This window comes from Centroberyx gerrardi, chromosome 4 (genome assembly GCF_048128805.1).
Source record: "Centroberyx gerrardi isolate f3 chromosome 4, fCenGer3.hap1.cur.20231027, whole genome shotgun sequence".
In the NCBI taxonomy this organism is placed as follows: domain Eukaryota; kingdom Metazoa; phylum Chordata; class Actinopteri; order Beryciformes; family Berycidae; genus Centroberyx; species Centroberyx gerrardi.
In genome coordinates this window covers 27,996,931-28,018,470 of record NC_136000.1, presented here as the reverse complement: position 1 = coordinate 28,018,470, position 21,540 = coordinate 27,996,931, and the positions used below count along the sequence as shown (strand labels likewise).

At 41.0% G+C, this 21,540-nt stretch overlaps 2 protein-coding genes across 5 annotated transcripts in view; both read right to left on the bottom strand.

Moving 5' to 3' along the window:
• The window catches only part of far1 (fatty acyl CoA reductase 1), a 28,270-nt gene extending 20,691 nt beyond the window's left edge, over window positions 1-7,579 (bottom strand). For 3 of the 4 annotated variants that reach the window (XR_013504342.1, XM_078282950.1, XM_071914867.2), the window contains exons 1-2: window positions 7,492-7,579; window positions 769-893 (exon numbers count right to left, since the gene is read on the bottom strand). Coding sequence is in view for 2 of the 4 variants with exons in the window: in XM_078282950.1 (XP_078139076.1) it covers window positions 769-840 (72 nt within the window). In the remaining 2 variants the exon portion in view is untranslated. The remainder of the gene's footprint in view (window positions 1-768; window positions 894-7,491) is intronic. The other variant, XM_078282949.1, reaches the window with a different exon arrangement.
• A 1,873-nt stretch (window positions 7,580-9,452) lies between these two features.
• On the bottom strand, window positions 9,453-18,510 carry dkk3b (dickkopf WNT signaling pathway inhibitor 3b). Its single transcript, XM_071914877.2, has 7 exons — window positions 18,237-18,510; window positions 16,670-16,783; window positions 16,268-16,348; window positions 13,149-13,241; window positions 12,264-12,408; window positions 11,219-11,369; window positions 9,453-9,757 (listed from the first exon to the last, which is right to left on the bottom strand). Exons 1-7 carry the CDS (start codon window positions 18,450-18,452, stop codon window positions 9,733-9,735), a joined length of 825 nt encoding a protein of 274 aa, XP_071770978.1. The 5' UTR covers window positions 18,453-18,510; the 3' UTR covers window positions 9,453-9,732.
• Between the last annotated feature and the right edge of the window lie 3,030 nt (window positions 18,511-21,540).

Here is a 21,540-nt window from a genome sequence, read left to right as displayed (position 1 = left end):
TGTAACCTCACTTTTATTTGTCCATGGGAGGAACTGGTGAGAAGTAAACCGGTTTGTTCGTGTGGCTCAAGAGCAGAATGACTCTTCCTCCACAACATCTGAACAGACAGGCTCAAATGCACAGGACTCACATTTGTGCAGCAGCCAGTTACCAAACAATGGTTGCTGTGTTTGATGGAAAAAAGGCTGTACAGTACAGCATGTAAAACCTTCTCCCACATTTATCAACTTTGCACACAAGGGGAAAAACTCATGTACCTGCTGTTAAACTGAGAAATCCCTCATGTTAATGTTAATGAACTTGATGCATAAGCAAGCACATCATTATATGCTAGTTCATTAACATGCCTCAACATAATACCCAGTTTAGCATATTGCAAATGCATGAAATTGCTGTGATTGCTGGACAGCTCTGTGTTTGCAGAGGCTTCAGGCTAAACATTTTATGTGAATGCCATATTCTTCAATATGGCAACATTACAGTGATGTATTTAGTTCTAACAGTGCAAAAACATTGCACTCAGCCACTAAAACATCTAGTTGCTTTAAAATCAACTGCAGTTTGAGTTGAGTATGTGAAGCTTGAATAGGCTCTTACAATAGTCTGAATGAATTAAGAATTATTTGCCTTCTCCTATGCAGAGCTGATGCTTATAAAAAATCCTTATTTCCAAACAGGTTCCTTCCCACCTTGCTTGATAACTGATGCCCATTGTTGGGATCAGTTATATCCCATCGACTACTCGCATCTACCTACTACTACTGTACCTTGCCAATGAAGCCCGTGCCACCCGTGATCAGCACATTCTTCCCCTCATAGTATTCTGGGATGTTCACCATGGCGGCAGCAGTCCTTATTTAATGGGCCCAAACCCTCCTCAACACCACTCAACCTGCAGAGACAAAAGACAGACAAGAGAGGGGATTAAAATTAACTGCACGTCTAGACTTGCTGCGGGCGGAGTTTCCACATGTGGTAAAACTAAATTGAAATCGAGAGAAATTAAGATTCACTGTTAATGAAGTCGAGCTTGCAGTTTACAGGAGGTAAAGCCTTGTGCAGACTACAACATTTGAGGAATTTGAACAGGTTGTCAGTTAATTTTAGTCAATTATACTATGGCTTCAGAACACTTTGGATTATGCTACATGAGATGTTTTAATTTTACAATCATTTTTTGCTCTTTTTGGAATTCTAAGAACCAGTTCCCGGCCACTTCAGTTGTTTTCGAGAAACCTGACATGGAGCAGCGCCAGCTAACTCACTGTGTGTTATATTGACATACAAACTTCACCTGTGTTTCTGCTGGCATGAGGGCGAGTAGATCATTTTCATTTTTTGGGTGAACTATTCCTTTAAATAGGCTGACACTATGCAGCTAATGGTAACAGGCCCTTCACAAAGATGACAGTTCTAATCATTAACTGAGGTGACATTCCTATCTCTGCTTTTGAAGAACTGATAGCTCCTATCACCACATTACAACACTTATCCAAACAAGAAGCTCAAATCGGATGTCCAAAGTGATAAGTATTCAACCATAAAGATTGCACTGTACCTTGTAAACATTGTGCTATACAAATAAAAGTATTACCTGCTGTAGACCTACAGGTCAGGGGTTTATCATTTTGACAGGTGACCCAATGCTGAGATTGTAATATTGCTGGGACCCATGCATTTTTAAAAAGCAGAAAAACTTATGCTGACATACTGAACTTGAGGAACAACACCTCTCTGCGGCCACCCTCGCTTTAAACCCTCATTCTTATTCTGGCTACCTACACATTGAACTGAGCTGATAACACCCACCACAGCCTAGCAAGTTATTCAAGTTCCTATTCCTGGTTCTGATATCTGCTGTGTCACAAGATGCAAAACAATGTTTTTTGTAGGGTAGAGATAAAACATGAATATCCAACTTCGGTGAGCAGGTGCAGGACAGATAAAACGTCATGAATAAAAGCATTGTGTGTGTCTGTGCAATGCCGTTACGCTCTACGTAAAAAATGCGTGGATCATCAGGACGAAGCCACATTCTTGACCGCCTGATGAAAACCCTGCAGGAGTGTAAAATTGATCACTGGGGTGATAAGATACGGCGTTGTGCACAAACAACTCCTGAACCTTTCCTGTACGTGCCAGGGAAGCTGTGAGCTAATTAATGCCAACAGTTTATAGGCAAGTTGAAAGGCTTCCACAGAGCTTCTGTGCAGTCCAAAAGGTGTTCAGTCCATCTCATACAGTTATTTATGCTCTTATACTCATTTGATATCATCCAAGTGTCACTGTACATGTAGGATTTTAGGTTAGATGGCCTTCAAAGCTACAGCGTCCCTCAGGCTTTAGCAGCGTCGCTCGAGAGTTACGGTTGAACCGGTTATTCAGCTTTGCATATAGTCAGACCAGGGAGTAAACCTAATGCACTACGGTGTTGACTCAAGTGTTTTCTATTCAAAGACTGGCCACGGGTGAATTTGAGCCCTCGTTTTCACTACTTTGAGAACAACTGAATAGCCTGACTACTAGAAACAGAAAAAAAATGAGGGGTCATAGCCTTCTCTCTGTTGTCTTCCATTTACTTCTCTAACCATTTGTTGTGCAGCTTCTTTGAAGAGCTCGGCCGACAGGATGTTGTGAAATGTGGGTCGCCCTCATTACCACCGTTCTGAGAAAATAAAAAGTGAACATCCTGTCAGCGAAGTCTGCCAATATGCAGCACACCACTTTTGTGCCTAGACATATATGTAGTGGACACCTCAAAGTGGACATTAATCTAACTTTTTTCTTCTTCTAACTTTGAGTGCAGGCTCTCCGGCCCCTGTGGACTGGATAGAGGAACGACCCCTCGCCCCTTCTACTGTGCCAATGCTCCCTGGATGCCTGCTCAGTCTCTGGCCAATGCTGCAGATGTACTGTTTGCTGCATCACATCCTGTGCCAAGTTCCCAGCTCCAGCTGTAAGCCTGTCAGACCCAGGCTGTGACTACAGCCAAGCTGCACACTGGCAATCAGACGAGAAAAAAAACAACAACCCACACACACAAAGAATAAGCAAGGCAGAAATCACTTATATTGCCAATATTCAAAAAGTGTCTAATGGGGACAATTTAACGACAAAATAAATATAGTATGAGGCTTTATAGTAGATATAGTAATATCTTAGACAAGATGTGATAGATTTGTCTAGCTTCCTAATCACTCAAGATTACAGAGGGTAATAAAGGCTACACATAACCAGGCTCAGACCATGTACAACACACACACACTATTCCTGGAGAGCAAGTTTGTTCTGTGTCGTCATTGTCATAAAAGCCGCTTCAGTTCATCGAGGCCAGATGTATGAATGATGCACATTAAGTGTGCACACGCCACTTTCCAGTTAAGAATGGGTGTACTTCTAATGTGAACTTCACACCATATTCACACCACACAGGCTTTGAGAGTCAATTGGGTGTGTGATATGGCAAAAACTAATGATGAACGTTTAGAAAAAAAGTTGTTACATTTTTTTCCCCACTACACTGTGGTCTCATTTATTTTGTGGTGGTTTATGGTTTAACAAAGTTGCATGATAACATTTAAAGCTGTGTATGTACGTGTTTAACATTCCCTCCTTTCCCTAGAGCAATAGAAAAGCTATGCTTAACTGTACTATGTCCTAACATGAGCAAATGCCAATATAAATTTAGCCGCCCAAAGCATTAGAACAATGTGTAATAACAAGAAAACGCATAGATTGGATGATGAGTTAGACCACGACATGTGCAACCACTCAGTCAATATTAGATGTCTGTCATTGTAAACATATGGGTGCATAGTGACTATATGTAAAGACGTGCAATGGCTGCTTTGGCGCTGCTGGAGGACATTGCTAAAGGAAGACTTCACGAGAGCTGATGAGAATGTGTCTTCAGAGATGGTGCAGATTTTCTGGCACATGGTGGTGTCTTGTTAATGAGCCATGTTCAATTATCAAGAGCTATTCTCTTGGTAATTTGTGTAAATTGTGTCCACTGTTGGAACGGCACACTCAGGAACTATGCAGTCCCCGTCCATCTACAGGTTCTCACAAACCTTAGACAACTGGGACGATTCAGAGAGCTCACAGACATTTTCAAAAGCATTAATTTACGCACGTCGTTAACAGTGAACTTAACCCTTGGCTGCTAACCCCCTGTGCAAATCCCCAGAGACACAAAGCAGACATGCTATAATCTGGTTCACAGCCTCGCTCGCTCTGTGGTAGTGCAGCAGTGGTCTGCTTAAAGGGAGATGACTATGTATTGATGCTAGGTAGATGGCTATTGCTCATCAGGTGTGCTTCAATATCCATTTATGGCTAACAGTAGGAATGGCCATAAGGCTCCTTCACATGCAACTCATTTATAACAGGAGGAATAAGTACACACCATGCAAGTTTTTTTTAAAGAATTCAAACGAAAACGATGCATATGCATTTTTTCCACTTGTGTGCCTTAGGACTTAATATTGAACCTGTGCAGCACTTTATATTTGAGGGCCTTGGAGTTAAAAAAAAAAAGGTATGCACAACAGGTTGATCAAGCTGTACCAGGTCTATTACGGAGAAATAAAAATTGTACACATTTAGTGTCTATGCGTGAGGTACACTAAGAGCCCTGTAATAAAAACATTCCTCAAATGCCAGCAACTAGTCAAGAAGGACAGCAAGGCTGCAGATTTGGACCCCGATACAGTTAAGGGAGCTGCCAGACAGATTTTGTATCCATAAGGGACTGAGCCAACGTGTTCTCTATGGGTTTGATACGATGACGGATGACAGAGAGAATGGAGGGCTGTCTGTCTTTTTTACGCAGCGTTGTCCAGGTCAAAAGTTGAAACCATTTGTACTTTTTTCAGATCATGTATGTAATTATCTATTAACTGTTCTGCTGCCTTGTCTTTCAAAATCTCAGAAATGATTATAAAGATTGCTTTGGAAAGGGTTTAACATGCATCATTCAGACAGCGGTTTCTGAACCTACTGATCAGAACTATGAACTATGACTGAAGGCCAGAGGCAAAACTTCATACCTGGATCTTGTTCTGAAAAAATTTAAAAACTTGTGACGTGTAGACCGATCCAGCGGCCTGTTTAAGTCAGTGCATTGTGTGCACTTCAGACAGAACAATGTGGAATTGGGACAGAGGTCAACAGGTAAAAGCAGTTCTCCCTTCTGCAGTTTTCCCTATGGAGAGCACCTGGCATCCTCCCATTCGCTTGTCCTTGAAAGCTGATCACCAGCCAAGAATGGAAAAAAAAAAAATCTTGTCTTGCATGCATGCTAACAAATTGAGGTTGACCGCAGACAGCACTGTAATCTATGCCTGAACCCAAACAGGACCTGCTTCGGCCATTGATCAAATGTCTGTGCGCAGGCTACTGTACTCTACAGTCAGACAAACAGGCAGCAAGTTGATCCATGATGCCACATTAATTTGAATAATTGATCAACAGACGCATCACACACATAATATTCCATGGATTGGGCACCTGTGCCTAAGGTAAAACATTTGGTTATAATGGTGGTGCAGGTGTTTTGAAGTTTGACACTAAAAAGCCTGAGAGGAGCAACTCACTGCCAAGTAAGAAGAAACATTTATCCTTTAATGCATTTTAAAGCTGTCATCTTATACAGTACATACTGCAGTCTTTGTCACAAGAGAGATTCACTTAAATCTTTCAAATTAAACAAAACATACCAGACCTATAGCCTGGTGTCCAGCCCCCATGAATCGCAGTCTTTAGCACACTTTGAATTTGCATGGCGATTCATAAGGGATGAATGCATGAATGAATATGAATCGCCTTATGAATCCCCATGCAAATTCGAAGAGTGCTAAAAACTGCGATTCATAGGGGCTGGACACCAGGCTACCAGACCTACGCAAATATCCTACTCCTACTTATGCTCTACTTTGTAAAGAGCCATTCTAACACCTACTGGAAAGAGCTCTGCCCAGCCTCATTTCTGCATGGCACATCTGTCCCAGACAACCTGCTCATCTTCTGCACACTGATTTTATTCCGGTTTGTAACGCCAATCCTTGCAGAAGGAAACATTATCAAGGCTCACCGGCTTTAGACATGGCTTATACTAACTCGTTCTACAGGTCAAATCACCCACATGAGTTAGGCAAGACATTTGAAATGTCATGACTGAAACCAGGCGGGAAGAGTAGGCTGTTGTGTCAAACAGTAGGTAACTGTCTGGCTGTAACTGGCCAGTCCTAATATCACACACACTGGCTGGGCTTGGCCATTATATTTCTGATCAGCTTGACATAGATCCGGGTGTGTATGCATGAAGCTGTTAAGTTTTAATGTACATTATTGTTCAAAATACTACTGTTATTTGATTATACTGTCATTTGAAATTATGTGGCAAACTGGTCACAAGTCTATTCTAAGGTCAGGATACACCAGAGACATTTTGGGGCAATGTAAGCAGCAATGATGACCAATCACACCTTTTTTTCCCATAACACTTGTTGTTCCTTATAGCCTACCAAGTCTCTCATATTCATTTTATCCCATCTGCTGATTCTTGAGGGCACAATCTCCCCCATCACAGTTACAGTAATAAGAGACATTAAGCATTTGAACTATGAAATCTTCTGTTTGGAGAGCATTTGAGCAAAGCAGATGCGTGTCAACTGAATGAGGAAAAGACACATCTGAACAGGCAACACAGACTGCAGCCAGACTCAAATCCAACAGGCAAAGGGAAGGCAATGGATCCCGTGATTCTCATTACACACAGCTGCCTCGCATCTTTATCTATCCCCACTGTCACAGTCACCACTCGCCATCCATTTGCACAGTATTTGAGGCTTAAACAAATATGCCCGCAAATGTTTGGCCTCAACAGGTTTAATAGGGTTGTGGTAAGCTAGGAAACAAACATGAAGTATGAGGAAGCTCTGCCCCTCGTCTTGCAGTAAAAGTGGGTCCTAAGCTAGGCTTGCTAAGAGGAGCAGGGAAGCAGCCAGAGCCTTTTGGAAAAGCGGAGAAGACCGCCAGTAACGATAAAGAGTGTTTTGCATAGTTTAAGGCACAGCTGGCCGCGTTAGGCAAAATTAGTTGAAAATTCACGTTAGTTTGCCTACTGCGTCTGCTGCAAAGGGAGCTTCCCCGTACTGACGTTAACGGCAGCTGGAGGCGGGGGTAGCGGTGGGTTTACTGACCAAGACATTTATATTTCAGCGGTAAAATAAGGCTGAAGGGTGAGTTTACTCTCAAAGCCGAGAAAAAGAGGAAGGTATACTCCCTATACCCGTGTACACCCTCGTCTAACATTTCAATACTGGTTAGCCACCCCTCCCTCCCGCCTGTCTTGGCGCATCTCTTCCTGCGTGCTGTCGCACGTTAAGCAGCCAGTCAAACTCCCGGTTATTTCTTTCAAAACACACACTTGGGCGATAAAACCCAATATCTACGACGCTTTAACGTAATTTGAACGGCATACGTACCGGGTATGTCAACGTAGAGGTGTTTCCCCGGCTCTTGAACTTGTGAGTCCCTGCGGTGTGGTGTGAGCAGCGTGCGTACCGCTGAGCGTCAGACTGGAGACTCAGCAGGAAGCTAGCAGGCTGGGCGGATAAATCAACCGGCGTGACGTCAGCAGGAGAGTGGTTGATGCAAGAGGTTTCACTCCTGCCTACTTCCCCCTTCGCCGAACTCCAGCTAGACCAACCGCTTTAGGTGACGTAACGCATCCTCTGGCAGCCATATTGGAGGTCCACCAGTCTTGAGTAATATTTTCTCATGTTTTCACTGCATTTCGCCCGGATTACATCAAAGGGGGCGTGTTTTTGTAGAGTGTGTTGTTGTACGCAATGCACTCCAGCAAGTCCCCACACCATTTGTTCCAAGTGATTCCAAGTGATACTAAATTCCTGGAACATTAACAACTGGAATATGGAAAATCACATTTTTTTTGTAACGTATAGGGATTCCTTTCAAGGACGTCACGCTAAAATTCAAATCTGGCAAGACTTTTCAGAATCCTTAGAAGCCACTCTACAGTTTGGCATTCATATAGCCTAATCCAGCAAGCAGTACCTATTCATTCCAATAAAATTTCAGCTCCGAGAATTGGTTCACCTTCCAACCAAAATGCACCATGGTAGCGAGCATTAACAGTCAAAAATCGTAATTGTAACCTCATATTTCTTCGAGTCTGCTATAGGTTTGAGTTTGAGTGCAAGAACACGCAGCAGACATGGATCGTGCAACAGGTGATTGCATTTCTAAACTAGTGAATTGAATATACATTTTTAATTCTGTGTTGTTTTTGACTGGGAACTGATCAGTTTATCACTGATATATTTGATACATTTTGTGTTCATGTAATGTGAGCTTGGTAGCTAGCTAGCTATGAAAAAAATATAATTTCCTCAATATCGTAAAACATTTTTCAAAGTTTTTTGTGCTTGCTTGAGACGGCGTTTTTGCTGATGAAGAAATTATGGAATAAATAGTAATGGAAACACATTTATCTAAGAAATTCTTTTTCAGCTTTGGACAGCATGAAATATGACTGCTGTTAGCTGACACCAAAAAACAATAACAATTTGCCCAATAATAATCAATTCTTGAAAGATTTGTTCTGTCATACTCCATTACACAAACTGGAAGCCTATTTATTTGCTTCAGCCCAGCTGGGATGATGACAGTTGTTGGATGATTTCCCGCCCCCATGCTGTCCTGGTGTGGTGGAAATGGGTTTCTAAACTGCAAAAGGTGTGAACCATCTTGACAGAAGTGCAGGATCTTTGGTTTCCCCACTGGAAATTTTGTTTCAGATTTTTTTTTCCATGCTGAGAATGGTTTCAATGAAATGACTAACATATCTACCCTATATATATATATATATATATATATATATATATATATATATTTATATATATGTTGCTGAAGTGGAACAAGATGGCAACATCTAAAACAAAATCATAAAGATAAAAGCAGAGAGCCATTCTGCATCATCAGGCGGATCGAGGCCTTCGGATATTTTGTCCCTCTGTGGAAAAAGCCCAAGGATGAATCCAAATCTATCTAAATATCCATATAGATCCAAATCCAACCGGTCAAACACCTGGTTATGATCTCCCACAGCTGTAGTGTGTGTGTGTATGTGTGTGAATGAGAGAGAGAGAGAGAGAGAGAGAGAGAGAGAGAGAGAGAGAGAAAGTGATGCAATCCATGTGCACTGCAATCATGTCGGTATCAGGCAGATCCTGGAGGTTTTCTTAGTCTATCTTCTTGAATTGCATGTGTGTGTGTGTGGGGGGGGTATTTTCCAGTGGAGTAGAGTGACACCTCATCACACAGAAAAAAGACACAATTTTGCCCTCTAGTGTTCAGTACTGCCTGTTGCAGAAATGGTGTCTATTCTCTCAGCAAAAAGCAGATTACAACATGGGTTTGTTTCCAAATTTATTCAGTTAATACCTCCACAGTGCTTTTCTTGGTCCTCAGTCAAAACTAAAAACACGTCTTTCATTCCCATCAAGATATATGACACACATTGGCTGTCTAACACCATTTTAATAAGGCACAAATAATACAGTGCAGCATTGCGTCCCGTCCTGAAGCAAATTCTCTAAACTGTTGCATTGCTCCTGGACAGGATTATGTAGTTTCTAATAATTACATCTTTCTCTGGCAGACCGATCCTCCAATCCTGAGGGTTTTTCCTCCAAGTGTCCCATCTACTCTCCACAAACAGATCCACGGCTGTAAGGAAAAACACCATGTGGGAATTTAGGGGAACAACAAATACACAATCACACTTCTGCTAGCTGACTGAGTACTGAGATTCAGACCGAGGAGGTTCCCCAAAACGGTTTTCAGCTCCACTGACCTACATTGGAATAGTGACTCTGAATATGAGCACAAGCCTGTTACTCCACTTTCATTTGCTAGTAAAATGAACAAACCTCTCCTATTCTATCCTATTCTATCCTGTCCTATTCTATTCTATCCTGTCCTATTCTATTCTATTCTATTCTATCCTGTCCTATTCTATTCTATCCTGTCCTATTCTATTCTATTCTATTCTATCCTGTCCTATTCTATTCTATCCTGTCCTATTCTATTCTATTCTGTCCTATTCTATTCTATTCTATCCTATCCTGTCCTATTCTATTCTATTCTATTCTATTCTATTCTATTCTATTCTATCCTATTCTATTCTATCCTGTCCTATTCTATTCTATCCTGTCCAATTCTATTCTATTCTATTCTTTTCTATTCTATCCTATCCTGTCCTTTTCTATTCTATTCTATTCTGTTCTATTCTATTCTATTCTATCCTATCCTATCCTATCCTGTCCTATTCTATTCTATTCTATTCTATTCTATTCTATTCTATTCTATTCTATTCCCTCTCTGAGCTTCATCATGGGCACCAAGAGGATTTGTATATGTGAAATAATGAAAATAGTGTTAATTGAAATGCTAGTGATACCGAATAGTTAAAGTGTGCTATAGTCATATTTGTTGATTATTATAGAACATTAGATTTTGCTATGTCTTATGTATAATAATTCCATTTAATTGAAATGCTCCTTTATGTTTAGCCTTGACTTTACTGTCATTAGACTCAATTGGAAGGAGAAAGTCCATAGAGCATGATGCATGTTTTTGATTTTAAAAAAAAGATTGCCAATTGATGAATCTTGTTAGTCTGTAACTGTTTGTTTTTCACAAAATCTTCTAAATGGAGTTACTTAGTTACTTACTTACTTAGTTACTTACTTACTTAGTTACTTACCAGTCAAAAGTTTGGACACCACATTTTTCTTTATTTTTCTCTTTTCCACATTTTAGAATAATAGTAAAGACATCAAAACTATGAAATGACACAAATGGAATTATGCAGTGACCAAAAAAGTGTTGAACAAATCAAAACCATCTTATATTTTAGATTCTTTAAAGTAGCCGCCCTTTGCCTTGATGGAAAGGCAAAGGCTTTGGAAAGAAATTCATACATAGGATCAACTTCACTTTTTACATTTATCTAAGAAACACATTTCAAGCATTTAAGCAGAAGCCTTTAGATCAAAATGGTTTTAAGAGAATGAAAAACATAGAACATTCAGTCAGGTGGGTCCAGACTGTTGACTGGTAGTGTATCCGCGGAGTGCTGCTGCCTCCAGTACAGAACCTGTCCCTGTCTGATATGTTTGCTCTCACCCCTGAGGTTGGCACTGCAGGCCGGTGGCACAGGGGCAGTGGTCACGGGGGCCCTCCTGGTCCCAGGCCAGCATGTCCATCAGCAGGTTGGGGTGGCTCAGACAGGACTCCCCCTTCTCAGGGTTGGGGTTACACACTGGAAATAACAGCTCTGGAGGAGGGCGCAGAGAGAAGAAAGAGGGCAAGGAAGTTAAGAAATTTGAGGCAGGGAACGACAGGGAACACCTTTTTCCTCGGATTGTCAGTTGTTTGCAGTTTCTCTTTTCTTTGTCTGCTCAGCCACAGACGAAGGTCCGGTTGGATCGAAACGTTACTACACAATAAAAGGTGTTGCATTGTAAGTAGCAGTGTGCGGGAGTTCATTCGATTGTATAGTATCTCACCCATGAAAGAGAGAGCGCACAAGTGTTCTCCACACTATCTCCTTTGGAGACTAGGTGGTCTCTATTTGTCTGACCTCACCTACGGAAGCTAGACTTATCTGACTTCACCTCTATGATAAGATAAGATGAAACCTTAATGATCCCCTTGGGGAAATTGAACCATTGCAGCAGCAAATAGTAATTGGATCCAAGCAAAGAAAATTAGGACATAAATAAGAATAGAAGAAATGGGTTTATATGAACATACTCAACTGACATTTTTAACACTACAGCATGTTAAGCAGTAATGTATCAATGAAAGTATGGATTACAGCATTAAGAGGGTGTGCAAAAAGGCAGCCATAGTAGCAGTAGAATGTACTGAGACAAATAAAAGTGAATGAAAAAATCAAAGCGGTATGAGAATATACTGTACCAAAAAATATGAATATGTGCAGTATAAAATGTGAAAAAATATCAAAATGTCATTATATATGTAACATAAAAAAGAGAGAAAAATTTGAATATGAAGAAAAACAATATGTGAAATTACAGCATATATGCAAAACAAATGGAAGCTAGACTCTCCAGTTTGTGTTTGACCTCAGACTTGTGGAATCTGGTGTTAAGTGAGGCAGGTTGAGCAAGTCTGTCCATCGCTCGCTGTGTGTGTTCAGGCTCACCTCGCTGGAAGGCGCAGCAGAGGTTGGGCCTGCAGTCGCTCTGGAACTGACAGATGGTTCCCTCCGTTCCTCTGGTGGCGTTGACTGTGCACTGGCCCCACACACACATCTCGTCTGAGCAGCACTCCTCGTCCTTAGTGCAGGGCTAGAGTGGGGACAGCAAAGTATTCATAGGTAATCTATTCTGTAACCTTATCGCTAACTACATTTTATGGGATCTGACACTTTGCCTCTCTACTGTCTCCCTTGTAAAAGCTGCTATGTGTAGTTTTTTAACGTCGATCGATCATTGCCACATTAACATGAGATGTTAGTATAATTACCGTAAACAAACCAGACCTTCGCTGAGAAGACTGGCAGCCTCTAACAGCCTCTACATTGTGTTTTACATTGTGTGACACTGGGTCGAAATTGGCGGGAAATCTGCTGGATTGCTTTACGGCACAAAAGGAGATCGCTTTACGGCACAAAACAGGAAGAGGGCGCTGTTCTTCCAAAGCACACAGAGCTAAAGCTTTCAGTTTGTCACAATGGCAGATGGTGGAAGAAGTGACAGGCTGATGGACAAAATCACTTCCAACGTGTTTATCCTCTTCAGTAAAGACAAAGAGAAAACCTTTGACCGAAGAAGCAAAGATCCTCCTTTTGACAGGAACTAAAAGGGCTTGTGGGAAATGTAGTCTTCATTTTAAGAAACACTAGCACTAACAATACCACTGGTGTGAGATAGAAGCTACCAATCGTCTCCACCGTGGTCTCATTTGTTTTACGGTAATTATAACAAGGTATCACATTTAGTCTATGATATACTGATGTTTAAAATGCTATATGTAATTAATGTGGACAAATGACAATTACACATGGCAGTAGTGACTGCTCACCCACCATATCAGTTGGTATGCAGGGAAGGCACTTGGAGTTCTCTATCTCATACATGCAGTATCTCAAGTCTCCACAGTCCTCATCCACCATGCACTCCTGGGTTCAGAGAAACCAGCAGCCATAAGACAAAGAGCATAGAATTAGAATGCATAGAGAGGACACTTCCTGGTGTAGCTCAAGGAAACTATAAAACTTTTATAGTTTCCTTGGTGTCTCCTTCACTGTACTAAGGGGTTATTTGCATCATAACGTGTAAAATTCTAGAGCAGCTTTAGTGTACCAACAACAAATGACAATTCAAACTTTTTGATTTGGATGACAATGATCATTCTATTCATTATAATTCTATAAAAAATAGTATGATCCTTTTTAGTTGTACAAGCATTTCTCGAGCAAATCTTGAATGGCAAAGAGGGAACTCTGGACAAAATATGGTAAAAAAAATATAAATGCTAATGACTTCTTTTTTCCATTCATTCATGACTATGAGTTTTTTCCAGAAAAAGTGAGATTGGCCTCTTACTCAAAACACATCATGTCTTGTGGCTGCATTGCATTCTGGTCTACTGAAGCTAATTGGTCTCTCTGTCTCTTCTATGATGGATTTCTATGATTGTTGCCGTGGTTGCAAAATGGTGAGTCTAGAAAGAAACCCTCTTTTATTCTGATGTTTTAGGAAACAGAAAAATTTTCTGCTATCAGACTCCATTGTAGCTGCGGGAAATATCTTGATGTCATATGATGTCGTCAAATAGGCCCAGAAATGCAAGATACATCACCAGTAGCTGTTTTCGAACAGTGTTAAAGTGTTTTTTCTGACTAGTTCAGTCAGATTTCCTCGGCTGTGAGATCAAATTGGGAGGAAAATCAGATTTGACGTTTGAGATTCAGTTCGCCTCTTCTTCATCGGTCAGAGGAAGCAGCGTCTGCCAAGAACAACACCGGCCCAGTGAACTCCACTCTGGATTCTGGTGCTTTCTATCTCCGAGCGCAGACTGGACTGGACTGTGTGGAGCATCAGGATCAGGATCAGAAGCCTGAGAGGGGATGAACCTTTGAGGTCTTAAACAGTTTCAGTTTGACGTTCGTCACCTAATCAGTTCCCCGGTGAACCTTCCAAACATGTGTGATGTGTTTGTTTCCACTCACGAAGAACCAGAAGACACAAAGGCTTAAGCGGACCACACCCATACACACACACACACACACACACACATACACACAGAGTCCAATCCTCCAAGACATGCCTGGTCTAGACAGATGCTGGCTCTCTCTCTTGTTTCTCTCATGAACACCTCCAGTCTGCCAGTAAAACTTTCCTTTCCACTCTCAGACAACTCCCTTCTGTCAGCGCTCTACCTGACACTCTCAGTGGAAAATACAGTGTGAACGCACTATTTTTGAATTTGAATATGGATTTTTATCTCTACATTGCTCATATTCCCAGACAAAAATGTCCGAATAAAGACTTTTCTTTCTTTTCTCGATATTTGGCGTCAATAAAAGATCTTTGGGGCACACTGGAGACTGCACAGTACCCACAATACCCCGCAATTATCTTAATAAATCCCAGATGACTATGGCTGCTATTAGCCACACAAGCCCAGTAGCCGCTTATTTTCATTCTCTGCGTAAAAATAGTTTCCAAAAATTACTTTTTCCCCCCGTTTCTTGTCAGAAAGCAGAAAGAAACACAGCATTTTCTGACAATAGTAAGTCCGAGCAAAATCACTGACTGAACCGTGACTTCCTCGAGGGTCTCTCCACTGAAATGTGTGTGTAGTTAGTCATTTCAGGAGAGCGGACCCTTTTTTCTTTTCCTTTTTTCCCCCCAGCATGCTCTATAACCACTTTCTGTACGGCTGCCAGGAAAGCAGAAAGATCAAAACCGAGCCGCTGTAAACTCCATAATGGCAAAACAGGCGGCAAGGAGGAGGAATAATGACCTCAATCCACGCTGGACTCTAACCATGAAAAGTATACAGTGGGGTCTGCTGGCTGGGGGATGATCTCATTCTTTATAAAGCATGCTGAGGCAGTATTCCACCTCCCTGTCTCTGCTTATAGAGACGGAATATCCTCAAAGTGGATGGAAAATGCAGTTGAAGTAGTTAACAGTTGAAGTAGTTATCCCCAGAATAAGTTGACTATCTCTTGACTAAAAACAGACGTTTGACTCGTCTGCGATGGAATGTGACTGCAAGTGATAAGTGCTGGAGAAGCCCGTCCTCACAGTTTACATCATGACCGCTAAAAAAAGCCACGGAGGAGAAATATTTGGGCTGGAACTGGGGCAGTTGGATACTGTGACTCTGAGCAAACACACTGCTTCCTGATCTCCTGAGTCAACAGGCTACGACTATACAGAGCGGATTAGGCCAATATGGCTGGTCCAAAAGCCTGTCAGCCTGTTAGTATCAGTCATTTATGTTTTCTCAAATCATACTAGCACCAGGATGAATTGAGACAAAATTACCGGGATTCTTAAATTATAGGTCAGGACTCAAAAATAGGATTTCCCCAATGCATCAAGAATTACAATGATGTGTTAATGAGACTCGGTCGCCTGGGTTCCAGAAATACTAAGCATGCATCAGTCCCATCATCATTTCTCCCAAGGGTGGAAGTAATTAGTATTTTTTAAGTCAGTAATTTGGCTTTTACTTATGCATGTTTTTGCTGAACAATTGTACTTAGCTACATTTTAAATCACATCCATTACAGAGGACAGATTTTGTGGCTCTCCATAAACTGGATAATCAGAAATTGACAAATTGTGAGGCCATTCACACGGAATTATTTTGTAATTTCCAAATTTTCCAATGAAAAGAATCTAGTTTGAACTCTCCATCCTTTTAGAATTGCATGGAAAAAAAATCAACTTTCTCTTTTCTAAAAAGTAACTCAGTAACTTTTACTCTGAGTACATTTTAAATAAGCTACTCTTTACTTTTGCTTCAGTAGATTTTTACACCAGTACTTTTACTTCTACTTAAGTAAAATATCAGCAAAGCAACAGTACTTCCACATGAGTAGGCCATTCTAGTATTCTTTCCACCTCTGATTTCTCCCAATTATTGGTGATCAGCACACTGACTTCTTTGAAAAAGACAAACACTCACGTGATCCACGCTGTTCCACTGGCCAGAGATCTCCAAGTGTGTGTGTGACAGAAGAGCCTCTCCTGTTCTGTTGTTAGTTTCCTATAAGGGCGGAAAAAATCTGATATACCTGATTTAAAAAAGAAAAGCGCAAACACACTGGTGTTCTTGCTGTCTCACATTTATGTGAAAACAAAGGGAAAACAGGCTTAATCCAAGCAATGCTGTCTCATAAAAACTTTTTATAAGCGTCATAAACCTAGAGCTCATGAAACTAATTCCTAAATCCACTGCAAAAACGCATATTAAAAAATACTGGGTGTCAGTCTGTAAACAAGGCCGTTTTTTCACAGTTTCTGAGAAGTTGACTAAGTAAGGATTTTACATATTTTCTCATACTTGCAGTCTGAAGTCAAGCCCTACCTGGTCAGTTCTGTCCAGCACCGGAACACTTCTGTCTCCATCCTTCGTCTGGTTGTGGTAGTTTGGACGCAGATCCAGTGACGTTAGAGATGATTTAGCGCTCTCAGTGGCTATCTGTAAATGTTGGATACATGTGAAATCCATTTACCACCTTATATAACATGCAGTATATGGCATTTCCATATATGTTTATATATTAGATTTCCATATGGAGGGGAAAAGTAAAAATACACTCCACAGTGGTTGTTATACAAGAAGAGGAGAGGAGAGGAGAGGAGAGGAGACGAGAAGAGAAGAGAAGAGAAGAGAAGAGAAGAGAAGAGAAGAGAAGAGAAGAGAAGAGGCCCAAAACGGAGTTGACAGTGGACAGTTTGTTGATATTCTCCTGTCTTCTGTGATGATAATAAAGGGAAAACGTCACAGTAGTTCGCAAATTAATCAAAAACAGACACAGGCTGCATAATCCCATATGGAGCAAACATGACCGGACCTATCAGGCCTGCTGAAAAGCAATTTTCAAGTATAAAACAGACGGCTGGTGCCAGTGATCCAGCCATAAAATAAACTATGAACTCCAGTTCTCAGTCAACGACACTAATTCAGTATTAATTTATCTTTTCTATTCTTGGACAGACCAGGTCTCTACTGTGTCCAACTTGTATTACGGTTCAGACATAAAACAGACAGGTAAACTGAGTGTAAAAAACTGTCCATCGTATCAAGAACCACTTCCACTTTAGTCCCTTCTTCCAAATTGACTAAATCACCGGAATCAATAAGTGACCATTGACCAGTTGGATGCTGCTTGAGTAGCTGTGCAACAACTTTTTGGACCTTTCCATATGCTGTCAATGACAAACAATGATGTAATTTGAGTGTGTGTGTGTGTGTGTGTGTGTGTGTGGGGTGGGGGGGTGGGGGGGGTGGGGGTGGATTTCGCTGTTTGAAAAGTAATTCTGAGACAAAAGGAACTCTACACAGCAACGTCTTCCTTCCTTCCGTAATCAAACAAAGTTAACTCCACTAACACTGTATGTAGTCTTTTACCCCAGACAATTTCTGCAGTGGTCATCGATAGGGGAATCGATAAAGAATCGGATCCACAGGAAGAATCGACAATGGCACCGGAATCGATAAGATCCTAACAATACCCAGCCTTATTAACTACTCATTTAGTCTAATATTGAGTCTTAAAACAAGTGAACAATTATGCTAATGTAAAGTGATAATTCCACTTATTTCCAATGCAGTTTCACTTATTTCAGGCAATTTCAATAGTGTCAATGTATTGAAACAAGCCAGAATAAAGCAGATCTGTCCCCTAGTATCAAGGTAATTACACTTCATCCACTTTATTGATTTGCATTGAAATGACCTCACCCCCATTTTGAGATTTTTTCCCCACTATAGTTTAAGAAAAGTAAAGATGGAAAACCTCAATACTACCTGGTAAGATGGACATTTTTTGCAGTGTACAACCATCTGTACTGTCACTCTCCACTGTCACCAGCGTTAAAAAAACCACCCTAAAACCTCCTGATATGAACGCGTAAAACGTGACGCAGACCTGGTCCACCGCCTCCTCCAGTATGTGCTGGGTGTCTTCCATCAACATCTCCACCTCTCGGAACATGTCGTTCAGACTGACCGGCCCGCGCTCCAGGGCGTCCTGGAGGCTCCGCTCCCCGGTCCCCGCCGCCGAGCCGCCGGTCACCAGCAGCACGCGCGCGCTCAGAGAGACGACCACCGAGGCCACCGACAGCAGCATGGTACCGGGCGACATCCTTCCTCTCTTCTCTTCCCTTCTTCCCTTCCCTTCTGGTGCTATAGTCTGCCTGCGCCGAGCTGGAGGAGCCGTACGTGTGACGCACCGGGGGCGCACAGCCGCACACAGCTGGATCCGTTTTATTTGGAAAGTCTGATGGGGAGGGGGGGGGGGGTATTAAACCGGAACGAATCAGATTTAATGGCGTGGCGAGAGTTCAAGTGGCATTCGGCGAAGTAAATGTCAAAGTCAAACTGCTGATTATGGGGAAGTTTAAAAAAGACATTAATATAAATTGCTGGTTACGCTGTAAAAAAAAAAAAAAAATGTCAAAAATGGTTAAAAGCTTGGCAGCAGGGGCCAAACATAAACTGTACAACTACAGTCCGAGATGGCACATTAAATGTCTATCAAGTTTCTCCAAATAGCTCATGCAGCATAATTCAAGTGTTTTATGGCCAAACGATTGCACTGTGGGTCCAAAAGTCCAACACCATCATCATTAACTCCTATACTTTCCAAACTGAAGACCAGAACATTGACTGTTGGCGTAAGTATTGGACTTTTGGACCCTCAGTGCAATTGTTTGGCTTCAAAACACTTGGATTATGCCGCATGAGCAGTTTGGAGAAATTTGATGAATGTTTTGTGCTTATTTTTTAAGATGATGTCCTTCTGTTACATAAAGACATCATCTTAGTCTTTATTTGTGGCATCTTTGGCATCTGTTTTTCCCTTCTCTGCCTTGATGTTCAGTTTTGACACTGATTATTTTGTATATAACTACTTGAATATTAAGTTGAGTGCTGTCATAAATCTCAATCTCTTTTTCTATTACAATTTGAGCGCCCCAACAAACTGGTTAATACAACTGGGAAAAACTTTATTGCAGCAAAACATATTTACAAGTTCAGAATACAAAAAAAGAGGAAATAGCCAAGGTAAAACTACTCACAAATCTTAAATGAATAAAAAAATATTTGGTGGCTTTTTTCATTCCTTATTTTGTCTAGTGCCATATTGTTTTAGCCTGGTTCCAGCCCTCCAAAGCACCAGGGAGACCATTTTATTTAGAAATATGGAATTTTCCTGTTATTATTATTCTTGTTTTGGTTGTTGTTATTGTTGTTCTTGCTGCTAACAATTGAGTTAAGCAAACGGTGTCTTTCTTCACCTCATTTTGTACAAAATAAATCACAATATTTCCATCTTTAAACATTTGAATCAGGAGCAAAATACTCCCCAGTGAAATCCTGACTTTCCTGACTGTGGAAAACATGAGCAGATGATTGAAATGGTGTTATGGCAAATAAGGATGAGTTGCACTTACATCTTCATACCAATAGATGGCCTTGTTTCCCCAGGCTTCATTCAGGGATAGGGCTTGTGAAAGAGGTCACATGCCCTCTGAACTCATTTAAGGGTCACTGGCTGTCTGCATAATAAGCCTGACACTGGAAAGTGGATTACCAGTTAACTCATCAGGATGGAGGAGTACACCTTGTTGTAGGCCTACATACACTTGCAGTGGATTCTGTGTGTGTGTGTGTGTGTGTATGTATTAGAGGCTGATAGGCTGCAGTCCATCTTTGAAACCCTCACCCTTCACAAGACAGCTGTCATGGAGCAATAAAATACACTCTACCCTGTAAGTGTGTGTGTGTGTGTGTGTGTGTGTGTGTGTGGTGGGGGGGGGGGGGTTGTCACTTTAATGTTCATGTATGCGTGAGAAAGAGGAAGTGCTTTTGGACAATAACTCTTTATTAGCTTATAAGTGGGACACGTTCAGTCCCATGCCCCCATCAGTTTCAGATGTGGCAGCTTTTGTCTTTTTAATTTATTTTAATAGTTCAAAATGTTAATACACCCTCCTCTCTCTCTCTCTCTCCCTCTCTCTCTCTCTCTCTTCCCATTAGAATAGTAGGCTACTACATAAAGATGAGCTTTCTGATGCAGATTGCTACATTATACCTCATTGTCTGACCCTCAATACATCTTCATTAGATTCATTATGACCCTGAGAGATGTACAGACATAAAACAGTCATGTTATATTCATATTACAGCCTTTACATTAGAATAATTGCATATTCATTTTCATATTTTATGGATTTTTTAAGTAATGTAAGGCAAAACTTAACTTAAGCTGGCGTTTACAATTTAAATCAAATAATCAGCAATCTGTAACAAAATACAATTCCCAAGTAACATTCCCGGTCCTGGAAAAACAATATGGTCATTTATAACTGCATTGGAAAAAAATTACAATTTTACAGTATGTCGGTCACACTAAAACTTAACACTGGACACCACCACTCTTCTTCTTCGTCTGTTTCATGTGAGAGCTCAAGTGCTGACAGTAGATTCCCATCTGACAGACGATAAATTCACATTGGCCCAAGTTTAACGCTCAGGTTCCCATTGGATGTGATGAGCGGCGCTGGGAAGCACCGCCTTTTCAAACTTGGTTCGGTGTCCAACACCAGTTTGAGTCAAGTTAGCCAGAGTTAGCCACAACCACACCGGATATTGGGCGATTTTGCCTTCAAAATAAAAGTTGGTCACAGAGGATTATGCATTGGTCATTATACAGAAGCATGCAAATGGGAGGTGTGACTTTTGCCATCAAACAGGAATAGTGGAGAATGTGTTATTAGAGTGTTGAAAATACAGAGAAGATAGAAACACACTATAGAGAAGCACTGAAAGGTGTACAAATTAATCTCAAAGAAATATTTGGATGATCTTTAGATGAAGGCATTCAATTTTACTCATATTTCTCAAGTTGTACAGGATCAACATAGTTTAGAATTGGCTTTGTTTGTTTATTTATTGCATGAAAATTGATTAACAGTTGTTCCCCAATTCATACTCCTGTTCAGATGCAGCAAAGGTTGTTTGCCAACCACTATAAACATCCAAAGAAGAAGAAGATGGAGGGAAAATAAAAGTAAGAACTCGTTTGTACATCTTTCAGTGCTTCTCTATAGTCTGTCTCTGTTGTCTGTATTTTGAACAATTTAATAAATGATCAGTTAACAGTTAAAAACAGCACAGAAATTATGTGAGTTTGTACTGTTGAGACGGTCAAGTTGTAAGTTTAGAAA